The sequence below is a fragment of the Scyliorhinus canicula genome, chromosome 6, assembly GCF_902713615.1.
Source record: "Scyliorhinus canicula chromosome 6, sScyCan1.1, whole genome shotgun sequence".
Classification (NCBI taxonomy): Eukaryota; Metazoa; Chordata; class Chondrichthyes; order Carcharhiniformes; family Scyliorhinidae; genus Scyliorhinus; species Scyliorhinus canicula.
The window spans coordinates 30,066,496-30,090,101 of record NC_052151.1 but is presented as its reverse complement, the minus strand read 5'-3'; the positions used below and the strand labels follow the sequence as shown (position 1 = coordinate 30,090,101).

General features: G+C 46.1%; 1 protein-coding gene across 1 annotated transcript in view; it reads right to left on the bottom strand.

Moving 5' to 3' along the window:
- Positions 1-23,606, bottom strand: part of mertka (c-mer proto-oncogene tyrosine kinase a) — a 181,749-nt gene that overhangs the window by 109,311 nt on the left and 48,832 nt on the right. The window contains exon 5 of the mRNA XM_038799109.1: positions 2,163-2,249. Coding sequence (XP_038655037.1) covers positions 2,163-2,249 — 87 coding nt within the window. The remainder of the gene's footprint in view (positions 1-2,162; positions 2,250-23,606) is intronic.

Sequence of the window (23,606 nt, the reverse complement as noted above, 5' to 3'; positions counted from 1 at the left end):
CAACACCAGGTTAAAGTCCAACAGGTTTATTTGGAATCACAAGCATTCGGGACGTAGTCCTTCATCAGGTGAGTCACCTGATGAAAGAGCGATGCTCCAAAAGCTCGTGATTCCAAATAAACCTGTTGGACTTTAACCTGGTGTTGTAAGACTTCTTACTCTATCTAAATCATCATCGCCATGATGGACTTTCCGAATGCTTTCCCCTTATGAGCCATCCCATCGCTGCCCTCCATAAATCTGGTTTATGGGGCTGGTTTAGCTGAGGGCTAAATGGCTGGCTTTGAAAGCAGACCAAAGCAGGCCAGCAGCACAGCTCAATTCCCGTACCAGCCTCCCCGAACAGGCGCCGGAATGTGGCGACTTGGGGCATTTCACAGTAACTTCATTTGAAGCCTACTTGTGACAATAAGCTATTTTCATTTCATTTTATTTTCAACTAATCCAGACTCAGCTTTCGAGTCCTCTACTGTCCCCGAAAAAAATTCACTTGATGAAGGAGCTGTGCTCCGAAAGCTAGTAATTCAAAACAAACCTGTTGGACTTTAACCTGGTATTGTACGAATTCATACTGTGCTCAACTCACCCCAGTCCAACGCCAGCATCTCCACATCATGGCCCCCCAAAAATGCCATTTAATCTCTCTGCCATCTCAATCCTCCTTACTTGTGAAATCCTCGCGAAGCAACAATCTGACAGCAGCACGGCGATGCAGTGGTTAGCACTGCTGCCTCATGGCGATGAGAACCCGGGTTCGATCCCGGCCCCAGGTCACTGTCCGTGTGGAGTCTCACCCCCACAACCCAAAAGATGAGTAGGGTAGGTGAATTGGCCACGCTAAATTGCCCCTTAATTGGAAAAAAAGAATTGGGTACTCTAAATTAAGGAAAAACAATCTGAATCCATACTCTTTTTTTTCTTTGGTTCCCCTATTCCCTGTGATTCCAAAAAGGCTGACCTTTTGACCATCAGCATCTCTCTTGCAAAATAACTTTGCCTTGTTACCTCCAACCCTCCCTCACTGCCTTCAATAGCCTCTTTGAAAAGCCTCTTTGGTACCTTCCACACCCAGCTCTCCAATTTTCTTTTAAACTTCAGCTTGGTCACCAATTTACCCTTTTGACAGTGTTGCAAAGCATTCCTTTGCAAGTAATATTGATGCAAAATGATGTTGTTGCTGCTGAGATAGCTCAAGCAGTCATTGCCCCTTGTGGTTAAAGGGCCAATGCCCTGAATCTTAGGTCTGATACAGAATTGGACACTTTAAATTAATAATAATCATTATTGTCACAAGTAGGCTTACATTAACACTGCAAAGAAGTTGCTATGAAGGAAGAATAAAAGCCACAGTCAGAACCACAGACAGGTCTGATGGGAAATCAAACAGCCAAACTCGAACAAACTGGACAGAGACAGACAGCCGGGAACAATCTGGGCTTGTCCTCATCGGAAGATAATAGATTGATTATTGTGGATTTCCCGGATGAAACCTCCCTAGCACCTAGATCACCTGATATGGGTTAAAGTTACGTGCAGATAATGCACCCAAGGATGGACCTCTGGGGAAAGGAACTCATGTGCTATAATAATCTTTATTGTCACAAGTAGGCTTCCATTAACATTGCAATGAAGTAACTGTGAAAAGCCTCTAGTCGCCACTCCGACACCTGTTCGGGTACACAGGGGGAGAATTCAGAATGTCCAATCACCTAACAGCACATCTTTCGGGACTTGTGGGAGGAAACCGGAGCACCCGGAGTAAACCCATGCAGACACGGGAAGAACGTGGAGATCCACACAGGCAGTGACCCTAAGCCGGGAATCAAACCTGAGCCCCTGGAGCTGTGAAGCAACAGTGCTATCCACTGTGCTACCATGCTGCCTATAGAGTTGCAATCGGCAACTTCATTAGGTGTTGTGACCCCCGCCCAGCGACCTCATTGGCTGAGGGTCAGAGAATTGTTTATTTTGTTTGAAAATAAACTCGGGTTGAACTGCGAACCTGCGTCTGTCCTTTGCTCACCTGGCAAATAAGGGCACCTGGGTAAAACGTTTCACTAATAAACTGGTCAAAGTGTCTGATAATTTACAGACAACATCCTGAAATCAGACCATCGCCGAAGAAAGAGAGACTAACAATAATTGCTGCCCATGGTACATACCCTTGATGTTAACCTGGGCTTCCTTTGAAACTGCTACTCCTTTTGGATTGTGAGCTTCACAGCTATATCTCGTCCTTCGACTAATTCCTGATTTGGAAAAAAACAACAAAATTAATTGACCCTTTCTGAGCATTTTATCCATGTAAAAAAATCAGGATGGATGTCAACAGAACCATTGCTTTAAGTAGGGAAGTTGATCCTTGTGGAGTTTGCACATTATCTCAGTGTTGTGTGGGTTTCTCCCCCACAACCCAAAGATGTGCAGGTTAGGTGGATTGGCCACGCTAAATTGCCCCTTAATTGGAAAAAATGAATCGCGTACTCTAAAAAAAAATTTTATGTAGGGAAGTTGAAACCAGGGAATTCTGACAAAGGCCAAGTGTTAATCGCGTATATACCTGCATCAAAGTAAATCTTTGAACGGATCAAGCCAGTCACTCAAGAAAGATCATACACCTGTCTGCGGGAGAAAACAAAAATATATTGTCCCAGGTTCCTTTCGCCCATTTTCCCAATGATCAGAAAGGGGTCCAGCAGATTAACAAAGAAGAATGTTTTTTTTTGACACACGCTCACACATGGGCGCACACACACACACACACATGTCCGGTGAAGGACACGTATATGATGTACAACCACATCACATGGGCCAACCTTTAGGGATCAGGTTAACCAGATATATTTTCATTTACAATTTTTTTAAATAGATTTTTCTCTGTCAATTTATATTCCTTTTTTTCTGACATGTAAATGTTAACTTCTGGTTCTTGGTCATTCACGTAGGTGTGGCTTTGACAGAAAATCTCCATCTTGTCCTCACTTGCCCATCCACAGCTACTTCAATCAGAGGTCCCTGGGCACCATCAGGAACGGGAACCTTGGCTGTTTTTCTCCTTCCATATCTCAGGGACACGGCCGTTGATTGTCTGACCCTTAATGCTAGCCAGCTGAGAGCTGTTAACGTCACGCAGACCTAGGATTGAAGCTAGGACCTTCCTGCTTGCTATGACTTGCTCATTCATCAGTGGAGCTACAACTAACATTATTTTCATTATAACGCAAGCATTAACATTTTCCAGTGACAAAAGAAGCAAATAACAGTGACCAGAAATATCTTGCAACATAATTAAGTTATGAATTCCCCTCTCAGAGAATGGGGGCGGGATTCTCCGACCCCGCGCCTGGTTGGAGAATCATTGGCGCCAGCATGGTTGACGCGGCCCTGGTTGCGGGCCGCTCTACGTGGCCGGCCTGCTGGTTCTACGGCCCGGATGGGCCGAGCGGCCGTAAGAAAAGAGCCGAGTCCCGCCGGCGCCGTTTTAACCTGCTCTGGGCTGGCGGGTCCTCGGCGTTTAAGGGTCGGGTGTCGGCCTTTGGGGGGAGGAGGGGGGAGTCTAACCCCCCGGGGGGGGGGGGGGGGGGGGCTCCGACGTGGCCTGGCCCGCGATTGGCTGGTCGGCCTCTGTGGCTGGGGGCCTCATTTCCTACGCACCGGCCCCTGTAGTCCTGCGCCATGTTGTGTCGGGGCCGGCACGTTGAAGGAGGCCACTTCGCATGCGTGGTTGGCGCCGGTGCCACTGTGTATGTCCTTCCGCAGCGCACAGTTCGCGCCGGGATCTGCAGCTGGAGCGGCACGAACCACTCCAGCACCGTGCTGCTCCCTTTAGGGGCCAGAATTAGTCGTGAGAGCAGCCCGTTCACGTATTCGTAAAACGCGACGGCGTTTACGACGCCATGGACACTCTGCCATGGGATGGGAGAATCCCGCCCAGGAACTATTTTCCTCTAAAAGGAAAGGAACCATTTTCCTCCTAAATGAGGTATTGGCGATTTCTCATTACCAGAGAATTCTCAGAATTTCTCAGAAGAGTAGGGCTCAAATCTAATTAGATGGCTTCAGACTTTGATTGAAAATAAAACTCAAAGTGAAGCAATTTTCACAAAAGCAATTACAAACGCTGTGAGAATTGGACAATGCGACTTTATTCCATGTCAGTGTTCAATTTAAAGTATTCATGGCTCAGTTACTTAATGATCAGGTCACCCAACGCCATACAGACAAACACCACAAAGCCAGCACCAGTACTCTGCACGATTCCACAGTGCACTGCCTTTGATTTTCTGTCCATTAATTTCTACCGACAGGGAACCACAGCAGTGCTGCTGTGTTTTCCCCCCAATATTATTTCTTGTTCTCAGGATTTGGATAACATTGACAAATGCTGGCATCTGTTGTCCATACATCATCAACCTTAGACGGTGCTGGTGTGCCTTCTTCACAGATTTGATGGGTGGCTTGCTACATGTTTTGGCGTGCTAAGTATAAACCACATTGGTATGGGATTGGAACTCCATACAGACAGGTTTCCTGTCCTGTAGAATAATCCGACAGTTTCATGGTCATTTTAACTTCTTGAGAATAAGGGGGTGAACTCACAATGACCAAGGACAATGGTTACTTACAGCATTGTTGTCTCTTTACTTCAAAAAGCATGCTTTCAGTTTCAAAATTACTAGTTTCACGATAACACTATTTCATTAAAAGGAACTGTTCTTATTTCTTATGAATTCCAGTCAGCCCAAGTTTTCATTTTAATAGAGCTGAGTTCACAGAGACTTTGCATGGAGACTATGCAATGTAACAGCTTGGGATTTTCTCTCTGCAACCGAAACCACTTTCAGACTGTTACGAGAATCTGGGCTCGGGTGTGGTCAATTCCAACCCGCCTTAACCTGGAGTCGCAACATAAGTGAATTAACTAATAATTCTTGTAAAGTTTTCAAGATCTTTGGCCCTAGACGGCTCCAATACTCACAGGCACCAGATTTGGAAGTAATAAACACAATAACTGTTTATTTACAGTAAGGAGGTAAAATATACAATGATTAAACTAGAATAAAGGCCTGCTAAACTATTACTTTACTCTTTGACCATCCCGCCCTCTACCCTAAATGCACATAAGACAGGCACACACAGAGTACGGGAAAGGGTAAAATGATAGGTGATTAAAATATGGGAGTCAGAGAGATATGTTCTTGTTGCTGATGTTGAAGTCTTTGTTGTCAGCTACCTTCACAGGATGCGGAGTGTTGAAAACCACCAGTTGGATTGGATCTTCTGACATGTGCATTCAGCTAGAACTCGCAATTAACAACATCAATGAGGTAAGATTAGAGTTCTCCAATTATCGGATATTAAAAGGACGTTTTCAAATTACCCAGCCAGCCCGCTGCTGGTCTGGATCTTCTTGCAGGTTTAACTGGCTGTGGCGAGAGAGAGAGAAAGGCTTTTTCTTCAAAACCTTTGAGAAGTCCTCAGGAGAGAGAGAAATTAGACCAATGCCTCTTCAGGCATCTTGATCAAAAGTGTGCTGCACTCTACAAAATGGAGCCTGTCTGACTTTGGCTTTACATTACGCAACATCATAACTAATCACCATCGAGAGCCAATCAAGTCCCAGGAAATCAAAGTCGCCATTTGGCTGCCAGCCAAGTCCAACAAAATAGGTCATCACTGGGCCAGACCAAATAGCACTGATACTGGAGGTCACCAGAGGCCAAACCAAACAGCACACCTGCTGGCAGGATGGCAGATTTCCTTCCCTAACCAACCAGATGGGTTTTTAACAACAATCGACGATAGTTGTCATCATTTTTTTAAAAATTTTTTAGAGTAACCAATTAATTTTTTCTTCCAATTAAGGGACAATTTAATGTGGCCAATCTACCTACGCTACCATCTTTAGCTTTGCGGGGTGAAACCCACAGACACGAAGAATGTGCAAACTCCACATGGCCAGTGGCCCGGGGCTAGGATCAAACCCAGCTCCTCGGCACAGTGAGGCTGCAGTGCGCCAGCATGCAACCCCCAACAATTGTTACCATGATATTCCACCATCTGCCATGGGGGATTTGAACCCATGTCCCAGAGACATCTGCCTGGGCCTCTAGATAACTAGTCCAGTGACATCACCACTACACCACAACTCATCCCAGAATGACCTCACCATGAATGAAGAAACAAAATTGAAACTTGGGGGAAAAAAAACACATGCTAAGTATATAGGCAAAAGGGGAAGATAATAAAGTGTAAAATGAAACGGTGAGGAATTAAGTCAAAAAAATTAGGAAAGAAAAGTAAAACTGAAAATTAAACATATGTAAGATATATTCTTATATCTTAAGATATATCTTAAGATCTTAAGACAGACACATAAATAGATTAGGTACACACATGATAAATTCATAGTGGCAAAAATATAAAATAGTAACTTTAGCTCTGTATTTATCGGGGAGACTAACATGGCATACACAACATTAGAAAAGAACAAAAAAAGATATGAAGGGAGTCAAGATGTACGGTGAGGTTGGTGGGAAAAGCGATCAGTACTCACCAGTCAAATTTTGAGAGATAATATCCCTGATCCGGATGGATTACATTGACACATACTAAAAAGTAGTTAGAAAGAAATAACAGATGCACCACCACATACAGAAAAACATCATGAGAAATGGGCAGATGGAACTGGAGTGAGTAACTCACCCCCGGACTCCCCAAAGCCTGCCCACCATCTACAAGACAGGAGTGGGATGGAATGCTCTCCTCTTGCCTGGTTGAGTGCAGGGCCAACAAAACTCAAGGAACTTGACATCATCCAGGACAAAGCAACCAGCCTGACTGGTAGCCCCTTCCACAAACATTCAAGTCCTCCACCACCTTAACCATTCAATTCTCTCCAACACAGACACACAATGGCAGGAGTTAAAGTCGCCAGAGTCCCAGATGACCATAGGCTGCTTTCCCCTTTTGACGGGGAGAGCTGACCGGTGGTGATTAAATTTGAGATCACCACACCTGAGGCGAGAGCAAGGTTGAGAAGGCGGGGCCTGCATAAATAACCTGTGTTTACCATCTACAAGATGCACTGCTGCAACTCACCAAGGTTCATTTGCGAGCACCTTCCAAAACTGTGACTTCTATCATCTAGAACAGGGGTGGGCAAACTTTTCCGTGCAAGGGCCACATTCAGAAATTCACAATTTTAAAGGGCCGCATAGTATATTAATTAATAGTCCCGGTTGTAACCAATTAGCGTGCGGCATATATCTCAGCGCTTCCCCCGGCGGCATCCTGCCTTTAGCCCTCTTTTTCTCTACTTTTCAAAAATGGCGCTTCACCCAGTTATGATTCTGGGCGCCTCATATAGAACATAGAACAGTACAGCACAGAACAGGCCCTTCGGCCCTCGATGTTGTGCCGAGCAATGATCACCCTACTCAAGTCAACGTATCCACCCTATACCAGTAACCCAACAGCCCCCCCCCCCCCCATTAACTTTATAAAAAAAAATTTAAAAATAATTTTTAAATAAAAAAACATTTTTTTTTAATGACTTGATCTTGGTGGGCCGCATAAAGACCTTTGGCGGGCCGCATGCGGCCCGCGGGCCGTAGTTTGCCCACCCCTGATCTAGAAGAACAAGTGGACACCAGAACACGAAACAGATTTGAGGAGAGAGATAGGTTTTTAATTAGTAGCGGGATGAAGGGTTATGGGGGTTATGGAGCGAGGGCAATATAATTGCAAAGAAATTGGGGTGGATTTAAAATAACAAGGACGGACAGAGGGGAGAAAACATAGCAGAGATAGAAAATGGTCAAATAGAGAGAGTAGCAAAAATGATACAGGAGTTAGGCATTTTTGGTTTGGATTTGACATATTGTCACGTGTACCGAGGTACAGTGAAAAGTATTGCTCTGTGTACAGTCCAGATAAATCATTCCGGACAGGAAAAACATAGGACACACATAAATACACAATGTAAATACATAGCCACAGGCATCGGGTGAAGCAGTGCAGTACTACTCAGTCGAGGTGATGTGTGAGGAGATCAGTTCAGTCCATAACAGGGTCATTCAGGAAACTGGTAACAGCAGGGAAGAAGCTGTTTTTGAACCTTTTGGTGCACGTTCTCAGACTTTTGTATCTCCTGCCCGATGAAGAAGTTGGAAGAGAGAATAACCCGGTTGGAGTTTAAAAAAAGACCAAGTGCTGCTATAAAGTTTTATTTAAAGGAGAGAACAGAGAGCAGTGTTTTAAGTGACAGGGAAACGTGTCCCAAGGAGTTGCAGCAAGTTTGGGGGGTGGGGGGGGGGGGGGGGGGGGGGGGGGGGGTGTCTGTGATAGTGATCTCTGCACTGAGGGACTTGCAGCAGAGAAGTTCTGGGGGAGAAGAGAAGTCCCCAACCTGTTCAAAGAAAAGAAGATAAAAGTGTTTTAAAAACCGGGCCTCCAGTGAAAATCGACCAAAAATGGGCACATCGGAAAGATTGGACTCTCCATGCATCCCAAAGAGAAAGAAAAACTGCAGAGATTGCTGGAAAGACTTTCCACCAGGGGAGAGAGGTTTTGGAGGTTTTGGAAAAGAGGATCTGCGGGTTCCCACCAAAACTTCAATAGCAATATACTTGCAAAGCATTGAGGTGGATTTAAAATACCAAGGATGGACAGAGGGGAGAAACCATAACAGAGATGGAAAATGGTCAAATAGTGAGAGTAGTAAAAATGATACAGGAGATAGACATTGTTGGATTGGATTTGATTTATTGTCCCGTGTACGAGGTACAGTGAAAGTATTGTTCTGAGTACCGTCCAGGTAAATCATTCCATACATGGAAAAATTGTGACTATTTTCCAAAGCCGACAGTCTTAAAGTGGTATTGCATTTGAAGTGGTAACGCATTTAATGCAGCAACCACAAGAAGAAACAAGAAAATGGACAGGAAAATTGTAGACAACGGGAGACCTCAGGGGAAGCAATGGAGGACCCCAGGAGGAGGGCACCCAAAGTGGCCAGGAGGAGGGGAGGCACAAAAAGATGCCGGGAAGAGGGGGGGCACCCAAAGCCCCCAAGAGGAAAGGGACACACCAAAAGACATCAGGAGTGGGGCACCAAAAGACACCAGGAGTGGGGCACCAAAAGACATGAAAAACACAAATGAAGAGTAACAAGAGAATTGCAGAATAGAAACAAGTCAAACACTCTGTCTGAGACCGACCTGTATTTGATTGAAGTTAAGGCGTTTGGCTAAAGTTAAGACCAGTAGAAATTAAGATTCCATTTGTAAAATGTTTCTGTCCGTTAAGAACACGATGGATTCACCTTGGAAGAAACGCAAAATTTAATGGCTTCAAAAGGAAACTACGAACTATTGAACACAAGGAATGTTTGTGATGGGGCAGCACGGTGGCACAGTGGTTAGCATTGCTGCCTACGGTGCTGAGGACCCGGGTTCAAATCCCGACTGTCCGAACACTGTCCGTGTGGAGTTTGCACATTCTCCCCGTGTCTGCGTGGGTTTCACCCCCACAACCCAAAAGATGTGCAGGGTAGATGGATTGACCATGCTAAATTGCCCCTTAATTCGAAAAAATAATTGGGTACTTTAAATTTTTTTTAAAAAGGAATGATTGTGATTCCTCTTGGCAAGAGAAAGTTATTATGGCAGGGAAAAAACTACACTGATTGAGGAAGAACTCCGATGTGTTCAGGAAGGAAGGAAATCAGTATTAGAAAATAAATGGTTTGGGGGAAATTGATGGGAAATTAAGGTGGATAAATCTCCAGGGCCTGATAATCTTCATTCCAGAGCACGTAAGGAAGTGGTACTAGAAATAGTAGATCCATTGGTGGTAATTTTTCAAATTTCTTTGGATTCTGCAATGGTTCCTACAGACTGGAGGGTAGCTAATGTAAGCCTTCTTTTCAAAAAAGGAGGCAGAGAAAATGGAGAAAACTATAGACCAGTGAGCCTAATGTCAGTAGCAGGGAAGTTTCTAGAGCCCATGATCAAGGACTTCATAGCACAGCATTTGGAAAGCGGAGATATAATCAGACACAGTCAGCATGAATTTACAAAAGGGAAATCATGGGTTCAAATCTACTGGAATTCTTTGAACATGTAACCAGTAAAGTCGACCAGGGAGAATCGGTGGATGTGGTTTATTTAGACTTTCAGAAGGCTTTTGACAAGGTCTCACAGAATAGATTGCTATATTAAGTTAAAGTGCATGGGATTTTGGGTGGTGTCCAGAGATGGAGAGGGTGCAGGTTAGCAGACAAGGAAGCAAAGAGTTGGAATAAATGGGTCTTTTTCCAACTGGCAGGCAGTGACTGGTGGGGCATCTGCTAACGTTATATACTCATGATTTGGGTGAGGGAAGTAAATGTATTGGGCGGAATTCTCCGCTCTCGCGCGGAATCGGGAAGGCCGTCGTGAACTCGGCTGAGTTTCACGATAGCCTCGGAGGCCGCTACTCGCACCGTATTCACCCCCACTAGGGGCTAGGAGCGACGCTCCGTAACTCTCGGCCGCCGGGCCTTGACGCTTGCGTCAAGGCGGCGCGCCGAGAATGACGCAACGGCAACGCCTAAGTGACGTCAGCCGCGTATGCGCAGGTTGGCTGGCTCCAACCCGCGCAAGCGCGGCTGACGTCACGACAGCTGACGGCTCCAACCCACGCATGCGTGGTTGCCGTCTTCCCCTCCGCTGCCCCGCAAGACGTGGCGGCTTGATCTTGCGGGGCGGCGGAGGGGAAAGAGTGCATCGCTTGGAGACGCCGGCCCGACGATCGGTGGGCACCGTGAGCACGGGCATGGTGCTCACTCCCCTCTCCGCCCCCCACAAGCCACAAACCGCCCATGTTCACAACGGCAGCGACCAGGTGTGGTTGCCGCCGTCATGAACCGGTCAAGAACATCAGGCCGCTCGGCCCATCCGGGCCGGAGAATCGCCGGTCGCCGTGCAGGCGAGTGGCTATTCTGCGAGCGGGGGGGGTGTGTGTGTGTGTGTGTGTGTGTGTGTGTGCCAGGGGGACGTGTCGTGAGTCGCCCGGCCCTCCCGCGATTCTCCCACCCGGCGTGGGGAGCGGAGAATTCTGCCCATTATCTTCAAATTTTCAGATAATACGAAGTTAAATGGGAGAGTGAGCTGTGAGGAGGCTGCAGAGATGCCTCAGCGTGATTTGGACACGGCGGATGCAGTAGAATGTGGACAAATGTGACGTCATCCATTTCGGTATCAAAAATAGGAAGGTAGATTATTATTTTAATGGGTGTAAATTGAGAGAGGTGGATACTCAGCGAGACCTTGGTGTCCTCGTGCATCAGTCGCTGAAAGTAAGCACGCAGGAACAGCAGGCAGTAAAGAAGGCAAATGGTATGTTGACCTTCATAGCGAGAGGATTTGAGTATCGGAATAGGGGCGTTTTACTGCAATTGTGTAGGTAAGGCCACATCTGGAATACTGTGTGTACTTTTGGTGTCCTGATCTGAGGAAGCATATTCTTACTATAGAGGGAGTGCAGCAAAGGTTTAACAGGAGGATTCCTGGGATGGCGGGACTGTCATTTGAGGAGAGACTAAGTCGGTTAGGATTATATTCATTGGAGTTTAGAAGAGCGAGAGGGGATCTCATAGAAACTTAGAAAATTCTAACAGGATTAGACAGGGTAGATTCAGAAAAAATGTTCCCAATGGTGGGGGAGTCCAGAACTAGGGGACTTAGTTTGAGGATAAGGGGCAAACCTTTTCGGACTGAGATGAGGAGAAATTTGTTCACCTCGAGCAGGGGCTGCTGCTCCAGGACAGCAGGGGCCTGCTAACTTCTGCACCCTTTTTTCTTGTTAATAAATACCCGTTCCTGACAAAGTCTGCAGGGTGCAATCTATTAAACATCTATCTTTAAAAAGATGAGATGCCCAAGGAACTTCAGCCTGCGACTCTTTCATCGTTTTCAGTTAAAGATGGAGACACTGCCACACTTGGATACGGCAAGAGCAAATTAGTGTGGAATTATGGATAGGAGGTTGTGCCAAACAAATTAACTGAATAATAGTTTAGTAGCACAGAACCGGAGTATTTCTGAAAACAAGACATATTGTTGTTACATGAAGGGGTGGGGGCGCATAGGGATCTGCCTTGTGCAATAATCTATTTGGTCCATGGTATCAAATTGTTAGCATGAATCAATTAGCATTAGTGGATATGCCAGTTGAGACACTTGTACGAGGTTCTCCACACACATCTGAATGACTGGCTGGAAACTTCCCTCCTGCTCTACTGTCAGAACCTCCCCTGGATATACAGCAAAAACCTTTCCAAGGATAAACAGGAGCCGGGATGCTCCCTACCCGGCGGGCGGGAGGTCCCGGTGTGTCAGAGTGGCGTGAACCACTCCGGTGTCGGGCCGCCCCAAAGGTGCGGAATTCTCCACACCTTTAGGGGCCAAGCCCTCACATTGAGGGGATAGGCCCCTGCCAGAGTGGTTCCCACTCCATCGGCTGGTGTAAACGGCCTTTGGCGCCACGCCAGCCGGGGCCGAAAGGACTTCGCCGGCCAGCGTACGTCCGCGCATGTGCCGGAGCGTCAGCAGCTGCTGACGTCATACCGGCGCATGCGCAGGGGAGGGAGTCTCTTCCGCCTCCGCCATGGTGAAGGCCAACCCCCCTGCATACTGAAGTTACAGCAGCAACTCAAAAGAAAATTTCAGTCTCGGAAACTTGCTGTCCAACGGTGAATGGACATTACCTAACCGCAGGACAAATTCTTTGCAGCCCAAAAGCACAAACCATCAAAAACACTAGGGACCCTTCAGAGGGCTGACATGGGTTTAGAAAAATGTAATACTAGGTAAATGCCACGTGCATTTGTCATGATAAATATCAGGATGCAATGCAAGTCAAGTTATACATAAGAAGAGAGAATAGAAGTCGGATTTGCCAAGTTATCATGAGTAACATGCGGAAAGAAATGAAGGAAATGTTTGTTTTCCTGTTGGATCACATGTCTCAGAAACCAATCAAAAATAGATAGCAATTCTTGTTGAACTGTAGGCAGATTTAAAGTGCAATTTGGCTGTAGGCAGCATTTTCAGTTACGAAAATAAAAATGATTTGAGGTTAGCATTACATCCCAGACGCCTTCAAGGGATGACTACTTCATGAACAGTTGTGTAAAAATTGGCACCACTTTATCCTCCTCGAAAGAACAGCTTCAGTGAAACATAGAAGTCAAAACACTTTTTTAAAACATTTTGATCTCGAGCAGAATCCTTTATACATTCTGCTGGGAGCAAAGGCTCACTACTTGCTGCCAAGGCCATCTCTTCCCCATTCAAATCTGAATGGGCGTTGCAATCAAACACATTTATCTTCGGATATCAGCGCAGCTTTTCAACAACTTTCCTTGCTCATTTCAAAATCGGAATCCCAGATTTAAATGCAGCCTTGACTTAATTGAATCTATGTTAATGCAGCGGATTTAAACTATCGCCAAAAGCTTCACATTTTCTTGCTGAGTGGGGGATCTTTGAAAACCTGCCAGGATATGGGGAAAAGCCACGGAACAGATCTTTTGTTTCAAATTGTATCTCAGTGGAGTTAATTTACATGGCAAAAAATACTTTTTCAGGGAGAATGTGTTCGGATAGGTAGGTCGTGGGCAGAGCGTGAATGGGGTTCTTTGTCATCACATTTCTGCCAGTAATCAGCTATATAACAGAGTTGAAATATGACCTTTGCTGTGGCGGAGTGGGAATTGGAAGGTTGATTTCAACACAAAGGCAACACTGTTGTAAGCCTGGAGCTATCTCGAGACTCGAAATAAAGAAATGAACAAAATGTCAGTCTTCAGCAGATCTAATGAGTTGCATTAAATGAAGAATTGTGTTTTCTCCCAGTATGCACCTTCAGCCAGGTATTGCTGCACAAGCTGGCTCAGGAGCAGCCACACTAACATGGTAGATATCCATTTCCGGGAAGCTACGAGGATTATTTCTGGGATGTTGAGACCAACATAGCTCGACTGCCTTCCTGTGTGAGCGCATACTGAACCTCCTGATTTCCACAGGGAAAAACATCCTCCTCAGAGAACACCGCTGGCTGACTGGTAATGAAGCACTCCCAAATGGGACCTCAGAAAACCCCACACATGCATCGGAAATCCCATATTTGCTACTGGAACACATTCCACACCAACCAAACAGATGACAGCTCCGCCTCTCGATGGTGCACCTCCTGGTTGGCTGCAGACATCACCAGACACAATCCAGGTGGTGAAGTGCCAGGTTTCAACCTTCCACAGAAAATGCAGACAATCCTCAACTGGTTGAAGATGGGCCAGGCATGATGCGGCCACGTGCTCCACCAGTGGAGCCTGAAAGAGCAGCTCAAATTGTGACAGTGGCCAGGCCATCCCCTATACACTGAACGTCTGCTCGGAGTTGTCCATTTTTGGTGGCAGCACAACCATTCACACTGCATCAGCTGAAGCCAATTGTCGACCACAACATCAAACTTCAATAGATTTAGAGTACCCAATTATTGTTTTTTTTCCCCAATTAAGGGGCAATTTAGCATGGCTGACTCACCTACCTTGCACATTTTTGGGTTGTGGGGGTGAGACCCACGCAGACACGTGGAGAATGTGCAAACTCCACACGGACAGTGACCCGGGGGTGGAGTCGAACCCGGGTCCTCAATGCCGTGAGATAGCAGTGCTAACCACTGCGCCACCCCACGACATTAAACTTAACTGCTTCCCCAGCTATATGAATGAAACATAGAGGGATACAATAGCCTGCCAACTATAAGGAGTATGGGTTTACAAGCTATTTTGGGGAAACTAGTCTGAAATAATTTAAAATAGCAGCTTTGCCTGGAAAATGCTATTCACCTTAAACTGCTACAGTTGATGATAATCTTTTCCGGACCAATTTGCAGTCCATTTATTCCATTGTCAAATTTATAATCTGGTTAACTAGTTTACAATATTGGATCTTGGGAAGACTATTCAATTTCTAAGGTTTGATAAGCCACATTTCTGCTCATTCTTCTCATTAAATTAGTAAAGGGAGCAATGCATTGAGACTTGATTGCACTAGTCACTAGTTTCAAGGTCTGCATTTAACCCAGAGGCTGGAGAAACCTGTGACACGACTGAAGGCAGAGATCACACAGGGTGTGCTTGTACATATTTATTTCACGGTGGAGAGCAGGTCGGAGAGGGAAATATGGGGGAAGATGCGATTGGTCAAATTCTGCCGCAAGTTCCTGTCGATGGGGTATTACCAGAGAGCTTGACACCGCCCTTAGTGTAGAGCCCAGAGAGGTTGCATGTACAATCAATGGACGTCTCAAAGCCAATGGAAAACCTTTTAAAGTGTATTCATTTTTGTTATGTAAGATACGCAAGTTGCATACAACAAACTCGCAATGCGATAATGACCAGATCATCTGTTTTTGCGATGGTAATTGAGGGACTCAGGAAACAGAAAATAACTTCCCTGCTCTCCTTCAAAATCGTGCAGTGGGATCTTTGACATCGGTCTGAGAAGGCAGCAGATGGGGCCTTGGTTTAGCATCTCGTCGATAAGACAGCATCGCTGACAGTGCAGCACTCCTTCAATACTGCATTGGAACTAGAGCCTTGATTTGTGTGTTCATTCCCTGGAGTGAGACTCAACCCCAGAAACGTGTAACGCAGAGGTAAATAACACCATCTACTGAGTCCAACATGTTTGTTTCAAACACTAGCTTTCGGAGCACTGCTCCTTCCTCAGGTGAATGAAGAGGTAATACCCGGGTAATACCTCTTCATTCACCTGAGGAAGGAGCAGTGCTCCAAAAGCTAGTGTTTGAAACAAACCTGTTGGACTTTAACCTGCCGTTGCAAGACTTCTTACTGTGCTCACCCCAGTCCAACGCCGGCATCTCCACATCATGGCTATCATCTACTGCGTCATGGCTACACGAGGACAAAATATACAGAAATGTGGAACAGGACAACACAACTTCTATCTAAGGAGATACTGGGGTAATATAATTTTCAGCCAAGGCTCACATATCAATTCTAAACACTGTCACCAACACAGCATTCGCTTTGGGTAACTAGAGAGAGCCTGAAAGGGCAAGAAAATTGGCTAAACACCGATCTGAAAAACAGCAGGATTGCAAGGAGTGAACTGGGCTGAACATGTGCCATTTTATCTTCAACCTTTTGGATTGCGCATCCAATTGTGGATTTTCCTGGATTCTCTTGCCCTGACATGTTCCCATTCCATAACTGACTTGCCAGACTGAGCTTAATGTAACAGGAGGGTTTACTGCAACATTTGGTCTATTCTTATGGCTTCATTTGTCAGATCATTATTACTCTAGAATATTTGTCTTTATCAGCATAGAATATAAGAGCAGGGAGGTTTTGATGGAGTACTGTGTGGAATTCTGATCATCACATTGTAGGAATCTATAGAATCCCTACAGTGCAGAAGGAGGCCATTCGGCCCATCGTGTCTTACTGACCCTCTGACAGAGCACATTACTGAGGCCCCCTGCCTTATCCCCGTAAACCCACCTAACCTGCACACCTTTGGACTGAGGGAGGAAACCGGAGAGCGGAGGGCAGCACGGTAGCACAGTTGCCCTATTATATATTTTCTTTTTATTTTATTTTATTTCCATGTACTAAACGATCTGTTTGAGCTGCTCTCAGAAAAATACTTTTCTCTGTACCTCGGTACACGTGACAATAAACAAAATCCAATCCAATCCAGTTACTTCACAGCACCAGGGATCTTGGTTCTATTCCCGGCTTGAGTCACTGTCTGTGCAGGATCTGCACGTTCTTCCTGTGTCTGCGTGGGATTTCTCCGGGTGCTCCGGTTTCCTACCACAAGCCTTAAAGACGAGCTGTTCAGTGATATGGACATTCTGAATTCTCCCTCTGTGTGACGGGGAGATGCCGTCGTGTGACGATACTTTTCGCAGTAACCTCATTGCAGTGTTAATGTAAGCCTACTTGTGACACTAATAAAGATTATTATTATGACCCACGCAGACACAGGAGAACATGTAATGTTCACACAGTCACCCAAGGCTGAAATTGAACCTGGGTCCCTGGTGCTGTGTGGCATCTGTGCTCACCACTCTGCCGTCTAAAGAAGGATGTGATTGCGCTAGAGAGGATGCAAATGAGATTCATCAGGATGTTGCCTGGGCTGAAGTGTTTCAGTTACAAAGATAGGCTGGTTGTCTTCCTTCGGGCAGAGAAGGCTGAGGAGGGACCCCATCGAGGTGTATAAAATTGAGGGACACAAGATTGGTTCGACGAAAAGGAACGTTTCCACTCAGTAGAGGGGTCAATAAACAGGGAGCATAGATTTAAGGTAAGAGGAAGGAGATTTAGAGGGGATATGAGGAAAAACCTTTTCACCAGAGGGAAATCTGGAACGTATTGCCTGCAAAGGTGGTAGAGCCGAGAAACCTCACAGCATTTAAGAAGCATTTGGATGATCACTTGAAACGCCATAGCTACAAGGCTACAGACCAAGAGCTGGAAAATGGGATTAGAATAGATAAGATTCTTGATGGCCAGCGCAGACATGATGGGCCAAAGGGTCTCTTTCTGGACTTGTAATACTCTGTATCATTTACTCTGGAACCCTGTTTTCCATTTCCATTTTCCTCCCCAATTTTCTGTCCTTTCTTCCTGTGCCAACAAGGAATCAACATTTTCGTGGCACTGAGTAGTGCACATGACTGGTGTGCACCTGTCTAATAACAGTAATCTTTATTATTGTCACAAGTAGGCATACATTAACACTGCAATGAAGTTACCATGAAAAGCCCCTAGTCGCCACATTCAGGCGCCTGTTCGGGTACACAGAAGGAGAATTCAGAATGTCCAATTCACCTAACAAGGAGGAAATCGGAGCACCCGGAGGAAACCCACGCAGACACGGGGAGAACGTGCAGATTCCACACAGTGACCCAAGCGCGAATCAAACCTGGGACCCTGGTGCTGTGAAACAACGGTGTTAACCACTGCTACTGTGCCGATCAATTCATGTATGAAATGTATGCATTCATCCCATGCTGAAGGCATGTTGTTGACCATATTAGACTGGGCGCTGGAAGGATTAAATGCGGTCATTTTAATATTTCCGAAAATGTACTGCATTTGTGTAGGACTCTGTTGTGAAACTGGCCAACTCTAGGCATTTAGCTCACCGCATGATAAACTCACTAAAGCAAATTTCAGCATTATTTCAAGTGTTTATTAATTTCACAGCTTTTGGTTGCCTGTTTAATGAGTTCCACCCGAATCCAGACTTCCGCGAACAATATTTTTCTGGTGCTGGACTGGTTGCTGTCTTCGGTTAGTTTGCTGGGTCTGGGGGTCAAGGCAGAGCAACAAAAGAGAGAGCAGGGTGTATGAGGTGGGGCCAGGGGACAATACAGGCAGGGAACAAGACCCATAACAGATCTTTCGGCACCTCCTCTCACCTGCACATTACTGAGCAGAAAATGCAGGAGACACGTTTGCTTGCCCAAGGCTGTCACTGAACCACATCATTGCTCCAGCATTGGACCAGGACATGGGGAATATTTCCTGGAGCTGTCAAGGTCACCATGGCCCTTAGCTTTTAATGGAATAGGCTGCTTCCAGGCTGCAGCAGGTGACATCAGTAACATCCCCGAGCTTGCTGTTTTCTGTTGTAAGAGGGTGGTTAAAGCTTTCTACAGTAGGAGGAACATCAACATCACTTTGCCAATAGACAGAGCACAGCTGGGTAAGAGAGCAGTAGACTTTGCATTAATTACTGTCTGGCCTTACCAGGGTCTACAGTTCTGTAGTTCTTTCCCCTATTGCCCTGCACACTGCCCAATCGTCATCCTGGTGTCTTTCTAAATTGAAAGAGATTCTACTCCCTCAATGCCCAGCTTGTTTGTGACCCTGCAGCACATCCTGCCAGTCTGTTCCCTGTTTTTGGATTGCATTCATAGTGCAATGAAACTGTGCCAATTCTCCGTGTTGTCTTTATTCCAGCTGGGTCATAAGTTTCATTCCTGGACAACATGGGCGCTTGCTTACATACGTGGATAATGAATCCAGTCATGGACCCGGGCAAAACTGCAAATCTGAATGACCAATGAGAGCATGCGGCCACCAGATACATGGCAGTGTCAGCTGGTATCCTCGAACAATGCCATACAGTAAGGTTTTGCAGTTACAGCATTGACTGTCTATGTGGCAGTGAGCTACATAACTTTACACTAATGAGGAACAAACTCTTGCCACCACTGGGACAGCAACAACCATAGGGAAATACAAAATGAGTAGGGGGAAGAGCAGATTCTCTGTCAAATACCAGTGTCCAAACTGCTAGAATGACGCACGGCCAACTCACCCCAGCGAACTTCATGCGATCTATCCTTCCCATCACCAAAAGCTATGATGTGGAGATGCCGGCGTTGGACTGGGGTGAGCACAGTAAGAAGTCTTACAACACCAGGTTAAAGTCCAACAGGTTTGTTTCAAACACAAACTTTCGGAGCGCAGCTCCTTCCTCAGGTGAATGGAGAGGTATGTTCCAGAAACATTTATGTAGACAAAGTCAGAGATGCCAGACAATGCTTGGAATGTGAGCATTTGCGGGTAATCAAATCATTACAGATCCAGAGATAGGGGGTGATCCCAGGTTAATGAAGTGTGAATTGTCTCAAGCCACGACAGTTGGTAGGATTTTGCAAGCCCAGGCCAGATGGTGGGGGATGAATGTAATGCGACATGAATCCAAGATCCCGGTTGAGGCCGCACTCACGCGTGCGGAACTTGGCTATAAGTTTTTGCTCGGCAATTCTGCATTGTCGCATGTCCTGAAGACTGCCTTGGAGAACGCTTACCCGGAGATCAGAGGCTGAATGCCATTGACTGCTGAAGTGTTCCCCGACTGGAAGGGAACATTCCTGCCTGGTGATTGTCGCACGATGCCCGTTCATTCATTATCGCAGTGTCTGCATGGTCTCGCCAATGTACCACGCTTCGGGACATCCTTTCCTGCAGCGTATGAGATAGACAACGTTGGTCGAGTCGCACGAGTATGTGCCACGTACCTGGTGGGTGGTGTTTCCATGTGTAATGGTGGTACCCATGTCGATGATCTGGCATGTCTTGCAGAGATTGCCATGGCAGGGTTGTGTGGTGTTGTGATCGCTGTTCTGAAGGCTGGGTAATTTGCTGCAAACAATGGTTTGTTTGAGGTTGCGCGGTTGTTTAAAGGCAAGTAGTGGGGGTGTGGGGATGACCTTGGCAAGATGTTCATCTTAATTGATGATGTGTTGAAGGATGCGAAGAAGATGTCGTAGTTTCTCCGCCCCAGGAAAGTACTGGACGACGAAGGGTACTCTGTCAGTTGTGTCCCGTATTTGTCTTCTGAGGAGGTTGGTGCGGTTTTTTGCTGTGGCGCATTGGAAGTGTCGATCGATGAGTCGAGCGCCATATCCTGTTCGTACGAGGGCATCTTTCAGTGTCTGTAGATGTCTTTTACGCTCCTCCTCGTCTGAGCAGATCCTCCTCTGATGAACATCTTGGCAAGGTCATCCCCACACCCCCACTACTTGCCTTCAAACAACTGCGCAACCTTAAACAAACCATTGTTTGCAGCAAATTACCCAGCCTTCAGAACAACGGCCACGACACCACACAACCCTGCCACGGCAATCTCTGCAAGACATGCCAGATCATCGACATGGATACCACCATTACACGTGGAAACACCACCCACCAGGTACGCGGTACATACTCGTGCGACTCGACCAACGTTGTCTACCTCATACGCTGCAGGAAAGGATGTCCCGAAGCGTGGTACATTGGCGAGACCATGCAGATGCTGCGACAACGAATGAACGGGCATCGTGCGACAATCACCAGGCAGGAATGTTCCCTTTCAGTCGGGGAACATTTCAGCAGTCAAGGGCATTCAGCCTCTGATCTCCGGGTAAGCGTTCTCCAAGGCAGCCTTCAGGACACGTGACAACGCAGAATTGCCAAGCAAAAACTTATAGCTAAGTTCCGCACGCATGAGTGCGGCCTCAACCGGGATCTTGGATTCATGTCGCATTACATTCACCCCCCACCATCTGGCCTGGACTTGCAAAATCCTACCAACTGTCCTGGCTTGAGACAATTCACTCCTCATTAACCTGGGATCGCCCCATATCTCTGGATCTGTAATGATTTGATTACCCGCAAATGCTCGCATTCCAAGCATTGTCTGGCATCTTTGACTTTGTCTATATAAATGTTTCTGGAACATACCTCTCCATTCATCCTGAGGAAGGAGCAGCGCTCCGAAAGCTCGTGTTTGAAACAAACCTGTTGTACTTTAACCTGGTGTTGTAAGACTTCTTACTGTGATCACCAAAAGCACCAACAGTCCCACACTCCCGAAAAACACCATGTCCACTGCCTTCCTTGACCTCATTTCATGATGACCAAATCCAGAAAATTAAATTCATCCAATAACTCAAATCTACAGGGCAGAGAATCCAGCCGCACATTTGGATTGCTGAGTACAGTACTGTTCACTTTCTTTGAGGAAAGATGCTAATGCATTAGAAGCAGTTCAAATAAAGTTTACCAGACTAAATAACTGAAAAGGTTGGACAGGTTAGGTTTGTATCTGCTGGATCTTCGAAGAGTAAGAGGTGGCTTGATTGAAACATAAGATACTGAGGGGTCTTGACAGGGTGGATGTGAAGAGGGCGTTTCCTCTTGTGGGAGAATCTAGAACTAGAGATCACAGTTTAAACATAAGAGGCGAGATTCTCCATTTCCCAACGCCGATTTTGTAATTGCCGATCCGGCAGAGAATCCCTGTTTATGGCCTAATCGGGGACAGCGCCTGTTTTCAGATGCTCCGGCCCCTCCAAAATGGTGGCATTGGGGAGTGCGCCACATGCCGTTGGGATGGCCGGCTTCAGCGAAGGTTGTAGGGTCTGGTGGGGGTGGCCAGGAGGGCACTATCTGGCAGATAGGGTCCACGCAGACCAGGGCCATGTTGTACGGTACGACCGCTGCAGGTCGTCGCCATGCGCATGCGTGGCCACGGACCCTGCAATTCTCCGGCTGTTTATTTCATAAACGCCATGTCGTGTTTTATGTGGGGCGGCTGCTCGCTCCTCACCGATCGGAGGGTCGGTGCTGGGGCCTCGCCGATTTCTTTCATCGTAGAACTAGACACTTCCTCTGGACATAGCCTCAAAATCGGAGAATCCAGCCCCCAAGGCATCACCCATTAAAACAGATGTGGCCAAAAAACCTCTCTCTCAGAGTTACCGTGAATCGGTGGAACTCTTCCTGAAAAGGTGGTGGAAGCAGAGTCTTTGAATATTTTAAGTCAGAGGTGGATATGCGAGGGGATGAAAGGTTATCAGGGGTAGCAGGAATGCAGATTTGAGGTTACGATCAGATCAGCCATGATCTTATTAAATGGTGGAGCAGGCCGAGGCGCTGAATAGTCTACGCGTGCTCCTTGTATATCCATTAATGGCAGCTGTATGAGCTTCTATGACTGCAGTCTGCGTAGAGGGTTCAGAGGTTGACTTCAGGTACAGTTCGTGTTATTGCAGTGCTGAAAATGAGAGGTCAACAGGGTGTCTGGGCCCAACCGAATATTCGATGGTCTATTAACTTAACAAATTAAATTTAACAATGGAGAAACAAAGTTAACAATGGAGAAGTAATTAAAATGAATCAGATCGAAAGAGGCAACAAGAGAAAGTCGGCCGAGAAAAAAAAAAAGAGTAAATAAAATTTAAATATTAAACATTGAACCAACTGCTTGGAATCGTTTGCTAACTGCAGGAATGAGGCACCAGACTTTCATTGTTCTAATTCATCCAAAATTTCATTCAAAATTCCAATAGTTCACCCAACAATTTATGGAGAATCAGAGCTCATGTCTTCACCACAAATTGCGAATATTTTCGTGAACATAGAATGACAGATACTGTGAACGCGCCATTATTTTCCTGCAATTTCCATCTCTTGGTTTAAATTTATTTTTTAATGTTGCAGAAGCGGCCTGCTGCCAAAGAACTCATCATCCAGACAGCACCTTCCAAACCTATGACCACTACCATCTCGAAGGACAAGGGCAGCAGCCACATGGGAACACCACGGCCTGGAGGTTCCCCTCCAAGTCACTGATATATATCACCGTACCTTCACTGTGACTGGGTCAAAATCCTGGAATTCCCTCTCTAACAGCACTGTGGGTGTACCTACACTGCAGGAACTGCATCTGTTCAAGAAGGCAGCTCATCATTGCCTTCTGAAGAGCATCTAGGGATGGGCAATAAATGCTGACCTAACCAGCAACACCCACATCCCGTAAAATTACTTTTTAAAAAGGACAAACAAGAGAGTGCCACATTCAAGGCATTCTTGCATGTGTCCTGACGAGCGCAAGCTAAAAAGCTTTGGCACCATGTCTGTTCAGCAATATGCAAAAATTCTCTCTTTCAATGTTCTGCATTTCACTGCTTTTAATAATAATAATCTTTCTTATTTAACCAAGACTTCAGCACTTGGCTTCAAT